The 15,971-nt window shown below is 39.1% G+C and overlaps 1 protein-coding gene across 8 annotated transcripts in view; it reads right to left on the bottom strand.

Annotated features, from left to right (window-relative positions):
- Positions 1-15,971, bottom strand: part of ELP4 (elongator acetyltransferase complex subunit 4) — a 283,737-nt gene that overhangs the window by 176,371 nt on the left and 91,395 nt on the right. For all 8 annotated transcript variants that reach the window (XR_004000077.1, XM_030560245.1, XM_030560252.1 and 5 more), the window contains exon 6: positions 7,850-7,934. Coding sequence is in view for 7 of the 8 variants with exons in the window: in XM_030560245.1 (XP_030416105.1) it covers positions 7,850-7,934 (85 nt within the window). In the remaining variant the exon portion in view is untranslated. The remainder of the gene's footprint in view (positions 1-7,849; positions 7,935-15,971) is intronic.

The raw sequence follows: 15,971 nt of genomic DNA, 5'->3' as shown, positions 1-15,971 counted from the left end.
GTGACATATATTTAATTTATAGAATTGTGCTTTATTCACAGTTAAACATCAAACTAAATAAGAGCAGTTTAAGACTACATCCATCACATTCCTCTAGTTTTACAAACCAGAGTGAAAATGGAGGTTAGTTACCTTTAACGGGAGGTTCTTTGAGATGTGAGGTCTATATCTGTATTCCACAAATGGGTATGCATGTGCACCATGAGCCTGTGTCCAGATATTTTTAGTAAGCAGTGTTCGTTGGGTCACACATGCGCAGTGGAACTCCTCATAATCTGAACAGAGAGCATAAAGGGCAGTGCAGACCAATGCCTTTCCAATTCCTATTTTGACTGTGAATCTAGAGATGACTCACAGCAGTGGGCATTGAAGGCCATTAGTGGAATGCAGATATGGACCACATCTTGAAGTAATTTCCTTATCTGAGTGATGATCCTTAGGTGTATTCCACATTAGTAAGCAGTAGTCAAACAAACAGGAGGTGGGTGCCAGGATGCAGACGTTATGGCAACCTGCAAGACTGCTGTTTCTACGGCTGTTTCTCCAGAAGACTGGAACAAAATGTAACATCTTGTGAAGGTATGTCATGAGCTTCAGGTAGCTGCCCCACATATTTCTAGTAAAGGCACACCTTGCATCCATCCGGAGAGGGAATATGAGCTAGCTGGTAGCAAAGGATATGCAGCTGAGATCCACTGAGAGAATCCCTGGGCAGATGGAGCTTCATCTCTTGATCTCTTGTCTATAACAATAAGAAGTCTAGGTGTTTTTCTAATTGCTTTTGTTTTAGCAGATAAAAGGTTAGTGCCCATTGGATGTCCAGGGAATGAAGCCTTCTCATCAGAGACATATACTTTCAGCAAAAATACTGGTAAGTGTATGGTATGCTTCATATGAAGCTCTGTAATTATTTTAGGTGTGGAGATTCTGGCAATCTGGAGGCAACTGGTGTTGTTGTGACCAATAGGAGAAACAGTTCCATTTGGCTGCCCTTAATTCAATTCAGTTAATGTGCATTCTGGCCTCCTGAAGGGTCCAGATGCCTTGTGCAAGATAATTCTTCATACGAGCTCCTCAACCTACCAGGGAAGCACCTGTGACTATAGTTGCCTTGGGTGTAGGGGTGAGGAAAGAAATTCACATCCTTACTTTCTTTGGTCTTGTCCACCAGGTAAAAGAGGACAAAACCTTGAGTGGAAGTGACACTTTGGCATTGATGTTGTCCTTTTCTCATGAATAAAAGGAGTCAAAGCAGGTCTGTACACTGCAGAGATGGAGCCTGGCAAATGTTGTAATGTGAGTGCATGAAACCATGTAGCTGAGGATAGAAAGGCAAGTCCTGATTGTAGTCCAAAGTTTGAGGGTGACCTGTTTTATATGATCGCTCATGATGTGGAATTTCTTGGTGAGGCAATGGCTCTTGCTGTAGCTGTGTCCAAGAATGCTTCTATGAAGTCTATGGACCTCATGGGGGGTAATAAAGTTTTCATAATTGGCGCAGATTCCCAGGGAAGATAGAAGACTGAGCAGGAATGTAATTGCCAACTGGACTCCCGTGATGGATCTGCCCATCAGAAGCCAGTTGTTGAGATATGAAAAGACAGTGAAACCATTTAGTCTCATGCAAGCTGTCACTGCTGAAAGGACCTTTGTGAACACCATGGGTGCTATAACTAATCCAAATGGAGGGTCTCGGAACTGGATGTGGTCCAGCTCAATGGGAAATCTGAGGAACTTCCTGTGGAATTGGTGCATGTATCAAAATAAATATACTTCATGTTGAGGACTGTGAACAAAGTGCCTCTTCCTGAGAGGGGATTATTGATACCAATGTGATCATGCAGAATTTCAATTTTCAGAAGAATACGTTCAATTAATGTAAGTTGAGAATCTGTCTCCATCCAGTGGATTTTTTTGGGAGTAAAACCTCTTCTCCTGACATTGGAGTGGGTGTATATGCTATGGCCTCTTTCTCAAGAAGAGAATTTACCTCTTGATGCAGAATCTCCTTGTGAGAGTGTTCCCTAAAAAGATCCTAAAGGTCGTTTGTGGTGGGGAGCTGAAATAAACTCTACTGGTAGCCTTGGTGTTTCATGTCTACTACCCACTTGTCTGTATTTATTGCTGTCCAGTTGAGAGCAAAGTGGATCAGGCGGCCAACAAAGTGGTGTTGGGGCTAATGAAGAATAGCATAGTGTTGATCTGCGGCCCTTGACTGTATCATCAAAACAATCCTTTGGATGGTGAGTGGGGTTGGGTGGTAGTTGTAGAAGAAACCGTATATCTGGGTCTTTGAATCCTTTGCTTCTTATGCGTGAGTTTATATGAGCATTGATGACAGAATGCCTGAGCTAGGATTGCTTGTGATGTTTTCTCTCTGCGTCAAGGGTGTAAATGCTCAGGGATCGTAAGGCTGCTGCAGAGTCTTTTTGAGTATGCAAAGACTCATTGATCTTTGCATTAGAAAAATTGACTCAAAGGGAAGGTCCTGGATGGTACTCTGAACTTCCCTGGGGAACCCCGAAAGATTGCAGCCATGATTCTTGCCCCATGACTACAGTGGCAATGGCTTTTGGAGGCAATATTAGTTATACTGTTGATTGAAGTGATGTTTTGACTATTAGCCTGCCTTCAGTAATGAGGGCTTAGAACTGAGCCCTGTCCTCCTGGAGAAGTCTGTCTTTAAAATCTGTAAATTTGGAATAATTAAGAACATTTTATTTTGCTAAAAACTCCTGGTAGGTAATGACCCTGAATTGGAGACTAATCAATGAGAAGTCTTTCCTACCGAAGAGATCAAGGCATTTAGCACCCTTGTCAGCTGGAGTAGCCTTAGAATACTGTGTCCTGAATGCTTCTGTAGCTGCTTGCACCACTAAGGAATTCGGTGTTGGGTGGGTGAATAAAAACACTGAACCCTAGCTGGTACAAAATACCACTCTCTTTAGGGTAGGGGCACAAGAGGCAGGTGTGCCATACTGATCTGGGGGGTTGCAGGATGAAAAGTCTGCCCTTGAAGGGCCAGAGTATGTCCAAAAGGTCCTGTTGTGTGTCTTAGACCACTTTGAGAGGTACTTCCAGCTTGGTTGCCGCTCTCTGCAACAAGTCCTAGTACTGTTTGTTACCACTGGGTGGGCCGGTGGATGATGGAGCAACCACTTAATCCAGTCAGGAAGATGACATACCAGTTAGAACCAGCAGATCTGGCTCTCTCTTCCTCCACTGCAAATTCTGATGAAGCCAGTTGGTATTAGCTGGGAAAGGAGGTTTGGTGTGATTCCCACACGGATCCAGGACATCTGCTGTATGGCTCCCATGGTACCAGTAGGGCTCAGCCAGAGGGAGAGGACCCCAAAGTATCCCGTACCAGCTATCCCCTGCATATCTGTATTCAGAAGTATGTGGGGGGTTCCAAATCCTTCCTCATCTCCAACAGGATTTGATTCCCTTGGAGGGAAGCCTCTTTAGGAGCATCATTTGATGAGATGACAGGCTCCTGTTCTACCAGCAGTGCTAATAGAACAAGTGGGAGAATGTTAGATGTAGACATAGCAGGGGGTAATATTCTTCCCCTCAGGTTGTCCCCTGGGTGTAGAGATGTCTTGAAGAAGAGCTGGAGATGGTAGCAGGGGGAGATGGTTGGTAGGACAAAGCGAAGATATCCTCGGGAAAGGTGAATGTTTTGGTACCCCCTGGTGTTTGGGGGGCTTCTGGGGTGGCAATGGGGGATTGCCTTAGTCGTCCAAAGGTCTAGTGTTTGAGGGATCCCGCATGGAGAATGGATGCGATCCCAACATTCGACTGCCAGGTGTAACCATGGGGTACAGCTCCTTACGTTTGCAAGGTGGATCTGGAACAACCAGATCCTCCTTCTTTTGTGCCTTTCATTCTCCGACATGTTTATGAGGACCTAATTCTTTAGCACTTGTGTGCAGTGGCTCACCAAACTTTGACTGAGACAGGGAGCGATCCTCTCCTTTAGACGAAGAAATGGATGGAGACCTGTCCTTATGCCTATGTTCACGTCCTCTACTCTTGTCAAAAGGTTTCTAAGGCCTAAGAGTTTTTGTCTCTACTCTGGCGATCATGCTTGGAGGGGTGCTGCTCACTATCTAAGGTTGATGTACAGGGGAGTCTCCTCAACCTGATTCTGAATGGGGTCTCATAGCCTGCTCCATGAGCTGCTTCCGCAGATGGAATTTTCGTCCCTCATGAGTTTGGGGATGGAAGGAATGGCAGAAGCTGCACTTGGTGGCAATAGGAGTTTTCCCAAGGCATAGAGGGAGTGGTAGTGGTTGTCACTGACAGAGAAGGAACCAGGACAGGAGAGCAGTTTTTGAACCCAGGAACTCTTGGGATAATCCCTTTTTGGAGGGAGAAGCTTCCCCTAAAGTGGAGAGTGCCTAAAACTAACTATGGTAACTATAAAAAAAAACAGTAAAACACTAAAATATTAAGCTATTAAAGCACTTACAAATTGTATTCACAGATTTACAGAAGCAAGAGACTGAAGTGGACATGGATTCTGACTCAAGACATACAGTGGTAAGAAAGAACTGGAGAGATGTTGGTTTGTGTTGCCACTGATGCCCTTGGTTTAGAGCATGAGGAGTTCATCTATGCATGTGCAGACCAATGGACACGGCTGCTAAAAATTTCCATATTCAGGAGTACGGTGTGCATGTATGCCCACGTATGCTCTACACAGATGGACCATCCCTTGAAGCAGTAGTTAGCCTTGCCTTCAGGGCCAGACCCTACCATGGAACAACTTGCAAAGACATCTAGAAACTCCATGAGGTTTGTCTCTTGACTGTATGGAAAAAGTAGGGGTTTGGCCACCGATCCCTGTAAATCTCAAAGCGGGGTCCACACAAAATCAGAGCTCTCTATGCAGCAGCTCTGTGCTTACATGTCCTTGTGGGCTTTCCTCCAGCTTCATGTGAGCTACTATCAATGCAAGGTTTCAGAGTAGCACAAATCAGACATCAAGAATTACAACATTCAAAAACCAGTCAGAGAATACTTCAGTCTCCCTGGTCACTCGATTACAGACCTAAAAGTCACAATATTACAACAAAAAAACTTCAAAAACAGACTCCAATGAGAGACTGCTGAATTGGAATTAATTTGCAAAATGGACACCATTAAATTAGGTTTAAATAAAGCCTGGGAGTGGATGGGTCACTACACAAAGTAAAACTATTTCCCCATGTTTATTTCCCCCCCTCACACACACTGTTCCTCACAACTTCTTGTCAACTGCTGCAAATGGACCATTTTGATTACCACTACAAAAAGTTTTTCTCTCTCCTGCTGGTAATAGCTCACCTTAAGTGTCAAGTGTCAGAGGGTAGCCGTGTTAGTCTGGATCTGTAAAAGCAGCAAAGAATCCTGTGGCACCTAATAGACTAACAGACTTTTTGGAGCATTAGCTTTCGTGGGTGAATACCCGCTTCATTGGATGCATGTAGTGGTATTCACCCACGAAAGCTCATGCTCCAAAAAGTCTGTTAGTCTATAAGGTGCCACAGGATTCTTTGCTGCTTTCACCTTAAGTGATCACTCTTGTTAGAGTATGTATGGTAACACCCATTGTTTCATGTTCTCTCTGTGTGTATATATATATATATATCTTCCTACTGTATTTTCCACTGCATGCATCCGATGAAATGGGCTGTAGCACACGAAAGCTTATGCTCAAATAAATTTGTTAGTCTCTAAGGTGCCACAAGTACTTCTGTTCTTTTTATCAATGAGAGAGGATTCTTCCAGGTGGAGGGGGGCACCACTCAGAAGTTAATACAATTTCACAGAGGGTTGTTTTTAGTTTTTTGGAAGAGGGGGAGCAGGGGAGATGCAGCCTATCCCAGGTCCACCCTCTTTCTATTTGGCCATAGAGAAAGCCTTTCTCAGGACTCGGTTAAGGGAAAGGAGTGCAATAGAAACAGCTGAATTTCCCATAGAAGTGGGAGAGCGATAGGTCACAGACCCAGAGCATGATCTGGCCCACAATTAATTTCAATTTTGAATGTACTTTTATTAGTGTTGTATTACACAGGGCTACCTAAACATGCAAAATATGCTGTGTGAAGAAAGGTTGTGAATAGGGAAAAGATTATTCTAGAAAAGTAACATTTCAGCTCCAGCAAATCATTTTCATTTTCAAGCTCTCTATATCTTCCCTGAAGCAGAAATTAGTATCTAGGCATGATCTGATGGCTTTCTAAATTAAACTAACTGGCTAAAAAGAATACACTTTGAACACTTAAAGCTACATATTGCTCACCTCAGAAACTAAAAGGTGCTTTTACTTAAAAATAGCTTTTAGCAAATATACAGTTCTGAATTTATCTGGAGTTTTTTGGTTTTGATGTTATTAATATTAACAAACTATTTTAAAATAGTGCACATTATGAGTATTCCTTTGAACAATGTTAGTTGATGTTTTATTTCTAATTTTTTGCAAAAAACTATCCAAAAATCATGGACTTCATCATTTTGTTTTAAAATATAAATGTTTCTCTGGAATATACACAGGTTCTATATTTAAGCTAAGAAAAACAAACACAGTTACTGGAGTCTTTTCCAGTAGCACATTATTTGCCGGCTGAAGGTTCCCAGGGTGTTCATGTCACTTTGGTTCTGTTGCTTTTTGCATTCTCTAAGATTTCTTGCTTCCAGAGGACCTGTCATCTTGTTGGAGGAGCAGCTCTGCATACTATACTGTGGGAACTGTTATGACATGCCTGTTGTCATGGTTACCACAGCAAGTGGGGAGAGGTGCCTGTCAGGGACCAATTTACTTCTCCAGACGGGCACTGCCACCAAAGGGAAAACATGCTTGCCCATGAATCTCTGCAGAGACTGAAAACTGCAAAAATAAGCTAAATGAATACACAAGTATTCCATATAGTTAATGTTACTAAAAAATACTCCTAGACAGAAAAGCAGCCAAACAAAATCCAAGGCTGTCTTCCACATAGTTATAATTCAACTGCCTAGTAGTATATAGCATATTATATTTTTTGACATTCTCCAGAACCAATAGTAGTTAACTTCTACCTTAATAAAGTTGCTATTTTATAACAGCAATGAAGATAATATAATTATCTATCAATTAAGCATCACCACACATGACTGATTATTTTATTAAGGTGAACTCCAAAGAATGATTGAATAAGACAAAGAAAGGTGTCAGCTAAGTATTGGTTAAACTAGAAAAAGTTTTCCTCTGAAATTGTTGTCTTTAAAAAATTATTCTGGATGATTCATTCTGTGATTTATGAGTATTTACAGATATGCCTGAAGGTAAGCAGTTCTGAGAGCTATAAATGGTTAATCTAAGTTAAAATGGCATTATAATAGCTCTTTGTGTTTCAATTCTTGTTATTGAAAGATACATGTCTTTTAATTTACCAACGAACCCCAAACCTCACAGCATGGAATACACTGCCAGCTCTTAATAGTTTTGTGAATTAATCTTGAACTCCACGTTGTTAAAACAGCCATCTGAAAAATCTACAGGGGAAAATAGACTTTGCCTAGTTTCATTGTATTTAGCAACCTATTTTAGCAGCTACAGCATAGAATAAGTCTTTTAAAAAATGTTGGTTTACAGTTAATTTGCACAGTCTACCCATATCCGCTGAGAACTAAGTAAAACTCCGAATACACATTAACATATGAACCAGGTTCTCTATTTACTTTACTTGTTTACTTCAGCAATGCTTAGAAACAGCTTGTTCGCTGTTAATTATTCCAAGACCTTTCATGTGTAACCCTAGAGAGAATTTTGAAAACAAACATTAGTTACATGATTATAGAAGACACTGAAGGTGCTCAGTACCTGGGGATAGGATCCATCAAATCCTTCCCGGTATATGATCCTCTGGATAGACTGAAGCAGCCTGGTGTAACCACAGGTCATATTACTGTCAGTGAGAAGATAATTTAATTTAATAAACATTCTGATACTTTTTTATGAATCTATATTAGTCATACAAAAAAGTAAACAAAAATTAAACACATGCAGTTTTAAGCCTGAAAGTGGTAGACACATGATAGAAACAAAAACATAGCAGAAGCAATAAATCTTCTCTGAACAAACTAGATGATAATACAGTATTTCTAGAAAGCTAGTTGTTATTGCTTTAAGTGCCCTGACGACATGGTAAGAAAGGTAAAATCTGCAGAGATTAAGATGACAATGTAAGGCTCATTTACCTGCTAGAAAATTAATGATTTAATAAGCAATTTAAAATATGAAACCACCATAGCATTTCAGAAGTAATCTCATATAATTAACACATACCTAATGAACTGCTATTTCAAGTACACCTGGTCAATATTCTGTTAATCTGAGCTCATCTTCTACCGTTTTAATTTTCATACATACCGCAGTAACAGTAAAAAATTACCATCAGCCCCTTTCCATTTAAATAGATTAAGAAGTAAATTCAGTGCAGTTTATGTTTTATTTTCCTTTTGTTATTTTTATACCATAACAAAGCTTAAAACACATAACAGTACAGTATAATATAGTTTTATCCTATATCCTTAAGGATAACAATTCTTTTCCACTTACCTCACAGAGGAGTTGTGAGGATTAATTTGTTTGAAAGTTACTTGGAAGATATAGGATAAAACTTTCACAAGTGACTAAATAATTTAGGAGCCTAACTCCCATTTTTAAAGTGAGCACAAGCGCAAGTCTTCGCAGAATCGGGGACTAACTTTATGCACTCTGAATAGTCCCAACGGAATACTCATTGTACATGAAGTTAAGCATGCGCCTAAATCTTTATAGGATTACAGCTTTAAGAACTTAAATCCCATTGACTTTCAATGAGACTTGGGCTGCAAAGTCACTTAAGGACTTTAGAAAATATATTATCATGTTCTGTATTAATTTTAACATTTGTTCAGTTTCACAATATTGAGCTACTTCTGTGGTTTATCAAAGGTTAACAATATTTTAATTCTGAATGTATTTCACCATATACAAACCTGAATAGAAATTTAACTAAATTTGACTTTAAATTGCGTACACTCACATTTGAGGAGGGAGAATAAACTCTGTGTGTGTGCAGGTGCGGAGCACGTAAAAGTCAGATTTCAGACAAACATATGCTTAGTTCCTTAAACAAACAAACACAATGCTGTTTCAAATTAGCAGTCAGCATTAAACTAACTGGCTTTAAAAAAATACACTTCAAATACTTAAAGCTATATATTGCTAACCTCAGAAACTAAAAAGGTGCTTTAATTTAAAAATAGCTTTTAGCAAATATACAGTTCTGAATTTATCTGCCTGGAGTTTTTACTATATAATGATAAAATCAAAACAGTTCTTACAGTAGATTAATAATATCTTAGTGTCTTCTGTCATTACATTTTTAAAAACTGAACAGACCTTTAAAATATTCTGATATATACCTAGATTGCAGAAGTTTTATTCCTGGGTCAAAATTAGACTTCAGTTTTTGGTTATTGTTTTTTCTTTAACCCCTTTGGTAGCCCCACGTCATTCAACCATGATCAGTTAAATCAAATTACTCTATGTTTCAATAGATATTTTAATTTAATATTGCAAATGAAATGCACAACTGCAAATAACTTCAGCAGTACACAGTCTACATGAGGAATGTCTAAAGACCTCCTACCATATTATACAGAATTTGCAGGCAAAACCAGAATAGAACAACTACAAAAAGTCAAATTTTGTGGATAAACTCCAGTCAACTATTCCCTAGCATCAGCTGTAATCATTGCCTGGAAGACACCCTATCTATTCAAGACACCACTATCTAGTCAACAAAAGGTGACCTGCTGCCTTTGCCACCCTGCTCGGATATTTTCAGTGTACGAGTGAACACAATGGATTTGGGAGCTTTCAGTAAAACTTATGGAAAATGAGTTAGCTTCTTTCCATTATCAATCCTGCATGTAACCACTTTCTGTGCTTACAAGTAGTGCATTGCTACATTAAGGAAATTAAAAAAAATAAATTAACTCCTCATTTACTGCTATAAAAAAAAGCTTCACAGCATAAGAAGTGAAGAAAAAATGCTAAATATTCTACAAATTAACTTATTTTTGAATGCGAACAATAGGATTTCTTTTGCTTGTGTCTAAAATATAGTTTGTCTGACCTTGAACTAGCCCACTATAATATGGACATGGAAAATGTTGATTAAATACTGTAACTCCATAATAAAATACATCATCATTCTGGCAATGTTTCTCACAATATTTTAAAGCCACAAATATGATATTTTTTATTTTGAAATGTTGTCTTTTTTTAGTTTAGTGTTGTCACTAACCACTGTTTAATTCTGATAATGGGTTCAAACAATTCGTTCTTATCCTTTTTTGTTTAGCCATCTAAGTAACTGATAAAACAGGAGCTGGCAAGAAGGTATCCTGGTTACAACAGAGTCTCTGACTTCCTATTGATAATTTCTAAGCATTTAACAAAGGTTAAGTTATCAAAGGTATGAAAAATAGGCTTATTATCTGTAAGTACACCTCATTAGGAAAGACAGTTTAAGCTGTTTTAGGCAAATTTATCTGGAAAATTGGGCTCTACATAAAATTGTCTATCTACCTATTTTCTGAGCACATACATTCTAAAGACAGCAAATACAAGAAAATGCAATGCTGCAGCTTAAATTTTCTCTTTGCCTGAATTACCAAAATATATTTTATATCTTTTCAAAGTAAAACAATATGTTAGTAGCTTTAACTGGGCAACTTGGACAGAAGGTACAAAAGAAGTGTGTTACTTGAACTAACAATACAGATAACAGGTTCACCAACCATTTCGTTTTCATTCCTTTTTATTAAACCACTAAAAATGGAGTTTTATTACGTACTCTGGCTTCCCAACAGCAATCCACATCTTATAACTCTACACACACATATCGTTGAAATGAGTATAGTACGGCTTCTTGAAAAGCAGGAGACTGATGACATGTTCAGAGAACATACGTGAACATAGCTGACAGACAGGTCTGTGGTGAACCGTTAAGTGCCTAGGATGACACTTCCTTTTTGGTGACTGAGTAAGGAATGACCTCGCTTAGAAACATTTTCATGTTTCTTTGCCCTGAACACCACAGGAAGAAAGATAAAATCCCAAGAATGCAATTTAACAAGGCTACAACTTTAGTTATTAACACATCTGGAAATTACCCACGAATAACTCATCCAAAGCAGGTCATCCTTTTAAAATCCATGCCAACTGGTGGAGGGCTGCCATCAGCTTCCCCCATTACTTTGTTTCACTTGGTGGATGGCTGCTGTCAGCCCCCCAAACAATTAACCTGGTCCCAGTATCATTGCTGGGACCCCAATACATCCCCATGGCATGGGGGTTAAGGAAAGTGTGGAAGAAGATGATGTCTCCTTTCTGTAGCAAATATTAGAAGCCCCATTTCCACCTTCTTTAGGACAGCCCTCTGCTAACCTTCTTATAATTCTGATTTATCAGGGAATTTAACCCTTATTGAATGAGTACCTACATTGGGCACCTGTAAAGTTGTAAAAATATGGTTACAACCTAACCTACCCATAGGTCCCTAGGCTGCTGAGAAGAATGCCCACATTGCCCAGACCACTGACTTTCCAAGCCCCAAAAGACAACTAGAATGATGCCCACAGCAAGATTTCAAAACCCAGTTCTACTCTAATCCCAAAGGTGAGGAGGGAAGCACCTTTTCTTATGGTGCAGAATGGCACCCGTGGGCAGGGAGAAGAGCTTATAAGCCTTCCCCTTGGGCACACAAGAGTCAATAGGCTTATGTTGCAACCTTATCCCACTGATAAGCCACAAGGAGCCTGATGCCCACGGGGAGGGTGGAAAGGATGTGTGTGTAATTTTTAAAGGGGCAAAAGGTTTTCTTTCTTCTGCTGACCCAGACAAACCCTCCCCACATCTGAGCTGCATAGGGAGGAGGAGAACATTCTAATTATCAAAGAATAGGCATAAGCAATAATTATAGCAACAGTCCAGCCACTCATGAGCATACTGAATAAAATAAGTTTGTTAATGGGAGTGTATAGAATTACAAATATTTTGAAATGATTTGTAATCTCACTCACAAAAATTGGTTCCTATTTAACACATACAATTCCACAAATTTCTGCACATTTATGGCCCTGCCCATTAACAGATAATACACTGCTTTCTATGGCATAGCAATTGGGAAGCAAGGCATAATGGCAACAAGACCACTTTAGTTCTAGTCACAGGACATAATTTATACACCACAGTTTTCTTACAAACTCATATTCTGCTCTGAAGCATTCAGGATGAACTCTTGTAAATTAAAGGTTAGCTATATATTCTTCTCTTGAGTAACATTAACTGCAGATGTAGTGGAGGGTGGGAGGAAGGAGGAAAGAAACAACCAGGAAGTGAATATGCCTGGAAAAAACTAATAAATGTAGTTACTTCATCCATAACAAAAAACTGATCCTTCATTTTTTTTTTGTTTTAAAGCAGCACCTCGTAATACATCACAAGGATACAGCAGAAGTATATACCAATTGTTTTAGACCACCAGTTCTCAAAGTATATGGGGGCACCGTCCAAGAATGTGTAAAGGGAGGCACAAGCTCTGTGTGTGGCATCCTATAGGGCCTGATCACAATGGAAGCTGAGGTTGCTCAGCACTTTGCTGGGTCCCTAGTGTACACTGTGGGTGAAATTTTGGCCCCTGTTGAAGTCAAAGGCAAAATTCCCACTGACTTTAATGGGGCCAGGATTTATCCCTTGATAATTAGCAGTTCAATAACTATGCACATATTGTGGATTTTATGGTTAAATGAAAGGAAATTTCGGGACTTTTAAAATTTGTTTGTTGGTTTCTTTACATATACTAACTTATCCCACATGCAGAATACACAGAAAATGATCTTATATTGTTGAATGTGAATGTCTGCACCAATACACTTTGGGTATACTGCAAGAAGGACAGGAGACTTGTTATGGGTTTTAATCAGGCCGCAACTTTATTATATAGATGTCTGGGACTACCTGGCAGATAAAGTGTACATTGCAGGCAAATCCATGCTTATTCAAATCAATTCTCCCGGGCTTTCACCAGACCCCCTTTGTTTCCATCCAGGTCCCCCAGCTGACCCATGACTTGGACCTTGCCATCCACCAGCCTCGCAAGAAATTTAAGGAGGGCTATGAGAACAGGGGGTAGGGTTGGCTCCCTGCTGTACCAGTCATGGGAGTCCCCAAAGCCCTTTCCCCATTCTGTTTCTTTTAAGTCCTTTACCAGGTTATTTATCTGGTCACTGGCTGCCCTCTCTATGGAGTACCTGCACTGACCATCCGCCCAATATTACAAAATAAGTTGCGACATATGGCATACCACCTTTTATATTCACCAGAAAAGGTCCATCCTCACACCCACTGTGAGGAAGGCAAAAAAACCACACTCTACCAAAGCCAATTCTGGTGATGTGGGAAAAATTCCTTTCCAGCCCCCCTTTAAATGGAGCGACTAGCATAATGCCCACAGCAGGTCCTAACCCAGCCTGCCATTCGCCTCCATTTGCTGGCTACTAGGTGAGGGAGGGTGGGTGCTGGTTTCCTCATTGCTTTCACATAGAGACTTGTGCAACCCAAGTTTCGTACCTTTATGCACATTCCTGGGGGTGAGGGGGAGAGGTCGTTGCTGCAAAGTTGACCACCGAGCATCTTTTACAGCAGTTTCTGACCTTCTTCCTCTCTCCCCCCCTCCCCACAACCACAAAGCAGAGCTGTCCTTCTTTGGGTAAGCCCACATAAATTTTGCCCCACCTTTAGTTTTGGTGCAGTCACTTTCATAATCTGAAAAGCTTGGGCATTAGCTGTATTTACAAGATGTGTATCTTAGAGTAGAGAAAAGTTTCTTACTTTAAAGCCTTAATCACCTGTAAAATATTTGTGTATGAATCATACCACATTAGAGTTTAATACTTCTATTTTTTTTAAAAAGTCCAATTTTTGTGAAATTAATGCCATTTTTATGAAAAGTCATATTCCAAATTTAAATTATGTGCATATATTTTATATGTAAACATTAGTAAAATATTAATAGTTACCAACTAAATCAATTCTACAACATCTTCCCTTTTCGCTATGCTATTAATTGTATTAGTTTTGAGAAATCTATTGTGTGCATAATGTTACTGAATCTATATCTTCAACTACTAAAGATAGGCAGGTTCTTGGATTCATTATTACTTGTAGACTCCTTTAAAATACTGGGATTGAAGTAAATGGAATGTGTCTCCATAGTCAAAATTCTTATTCACTCTGTGAATGACTAGTCACTTTGAAAGACTGAGGCCTATATTTTCAAAAGTTAAAAGTGATTTTGGGTACCTAACCAAGAAAGTGTTGAGCACCCACCCCTTGAAAATCAAGCCCTTTTAATGTGTCCCAATTGAGCTTACAAAATTCAAGACATTCAAGACATTCAATCACTAATCATTAGGGATGTCAATTAATCACAGTTAACTCACACAATTAATTAAAAAAATTAATCACAATTTAAAAAAGTTAATCGTGATTAATCGCACTGTTAAGCAATAGAATACTAATTAAAACCTATTAAATATTTTTGGATGTTTTTCTACATTTTCAAATACACTGATTTCTACACAGAATACAAAGTATACAGCACTCACTTTATATTATTATTTTTATGATAAATATTTGCACTGTAAAAATTATAAACAAAAGAAATGGTATTTTTCAATTTAACTCATACAAGTACTATAGTACAATCTCTTTATTGTGCAAATGTAACTTACAAATGTAGATTTTTTTTTGTTACATAACTGCACTCAAAAACAAAACAATGTAAAACTTTAGAGACTAGAGGTCCACTCGGTCCTGCTTCTTGTTCAGCCAATCACTAAGACAAAAAAGTTTGTTTACATTTACGAGATACGGCTGCCTGCTTCTTATTTATAATGTGAGCCAGAGTTACAAGGTATTTACATGCCAGATATGCTAAACATTCGTATGCCTCTTCATGCTTTGGCCATCATTCTAGAAGACATGCTTCCATGCAGATGTTGCTTTTTAAATAATGTGACTGAATCCTTGGGGGAGAATTGTTTGTCCCCTGCTCAGTTTCACCTGCATTGTGCCATATATTTCATGTTATAGCAGACTCAGATGATGACCCACCACATGTTTGTTTTAAGGACATTTTCACAGCAGATTTGACAAAATGCAAAGAAAGTACCAATGTGAGATTTCTAAAAATAGCTACAGCACTGGACCCAAGGTTTAAAAATCTGAAGTGCAGTCCAAAATCTGAGAGAGGCGAGGTGTGAAGCATGCTTTCAGAAGTCTTAAAAGAGCAACACTCTGATGCAGAAACTAGAGAACCCAAACCACCAAAATAGAAAATCAACCTTCTGCTGGCGACATCCAACTCAGATGATGAAAATGAACATGCGTCGGTCCGTTCTGCTTTGGATCATTATCGAGCAGAACCCATCATCAGCATGGACACACGTCCTCTGGGATGGTCATTGACGCATAAAGGGACACATGAACCTTTAGAGCATCTGGCCCATAAATATCTTGTGACGCCGGCTACAACAGTGCCTTGCAAACGCCTGTTCTTACTTTCAGGTGACATTGTAAACAAGAAGCGGGCAGCATTATCTTCTGCAAATTGTAACCAAACTTATTTTGTCTGAGCAATCGGCTGAAGTAGGACTGAGTGGACTTGCAGGCTCTAAAGTTTTACATTGTTTTATTTTTGAATGCAGTTATTTTTTGTACATGATTCCACATTTGTAAGTTGAACTTGTATGCTAAAGAGATTTCACTACCATACTTGTATTAGGTGAATTGAAAAATACTATTTCTTTTGTTTTTTACAGTGCAAATATTTGAAATAAAAATAATATAAAGTGAGTATTCTGTGTTGTAACTGAAATAAATATAC

Source organism: Gopherus evgoodei, chromosome 4 (genome assembly GCF_007399415.2).
Source record: "Gopherus evgoodei ecotype Sinaloan lineage chromosome 4, rGopEvg1_v1.p, whole genome shotgun sequence".
Classification (NCBI taxonomy): domain Eukaryota; kingdom Metazoa; phylum Chordata; order Testudines; family Testudinidae; genus Gopherus; species Gopherus evgoodei.
The sequence above is the reverse complement of the archived record's forward strand: the minus strand, read 5'-3'. Positions and strand labels throughout refer to the sequence as shown.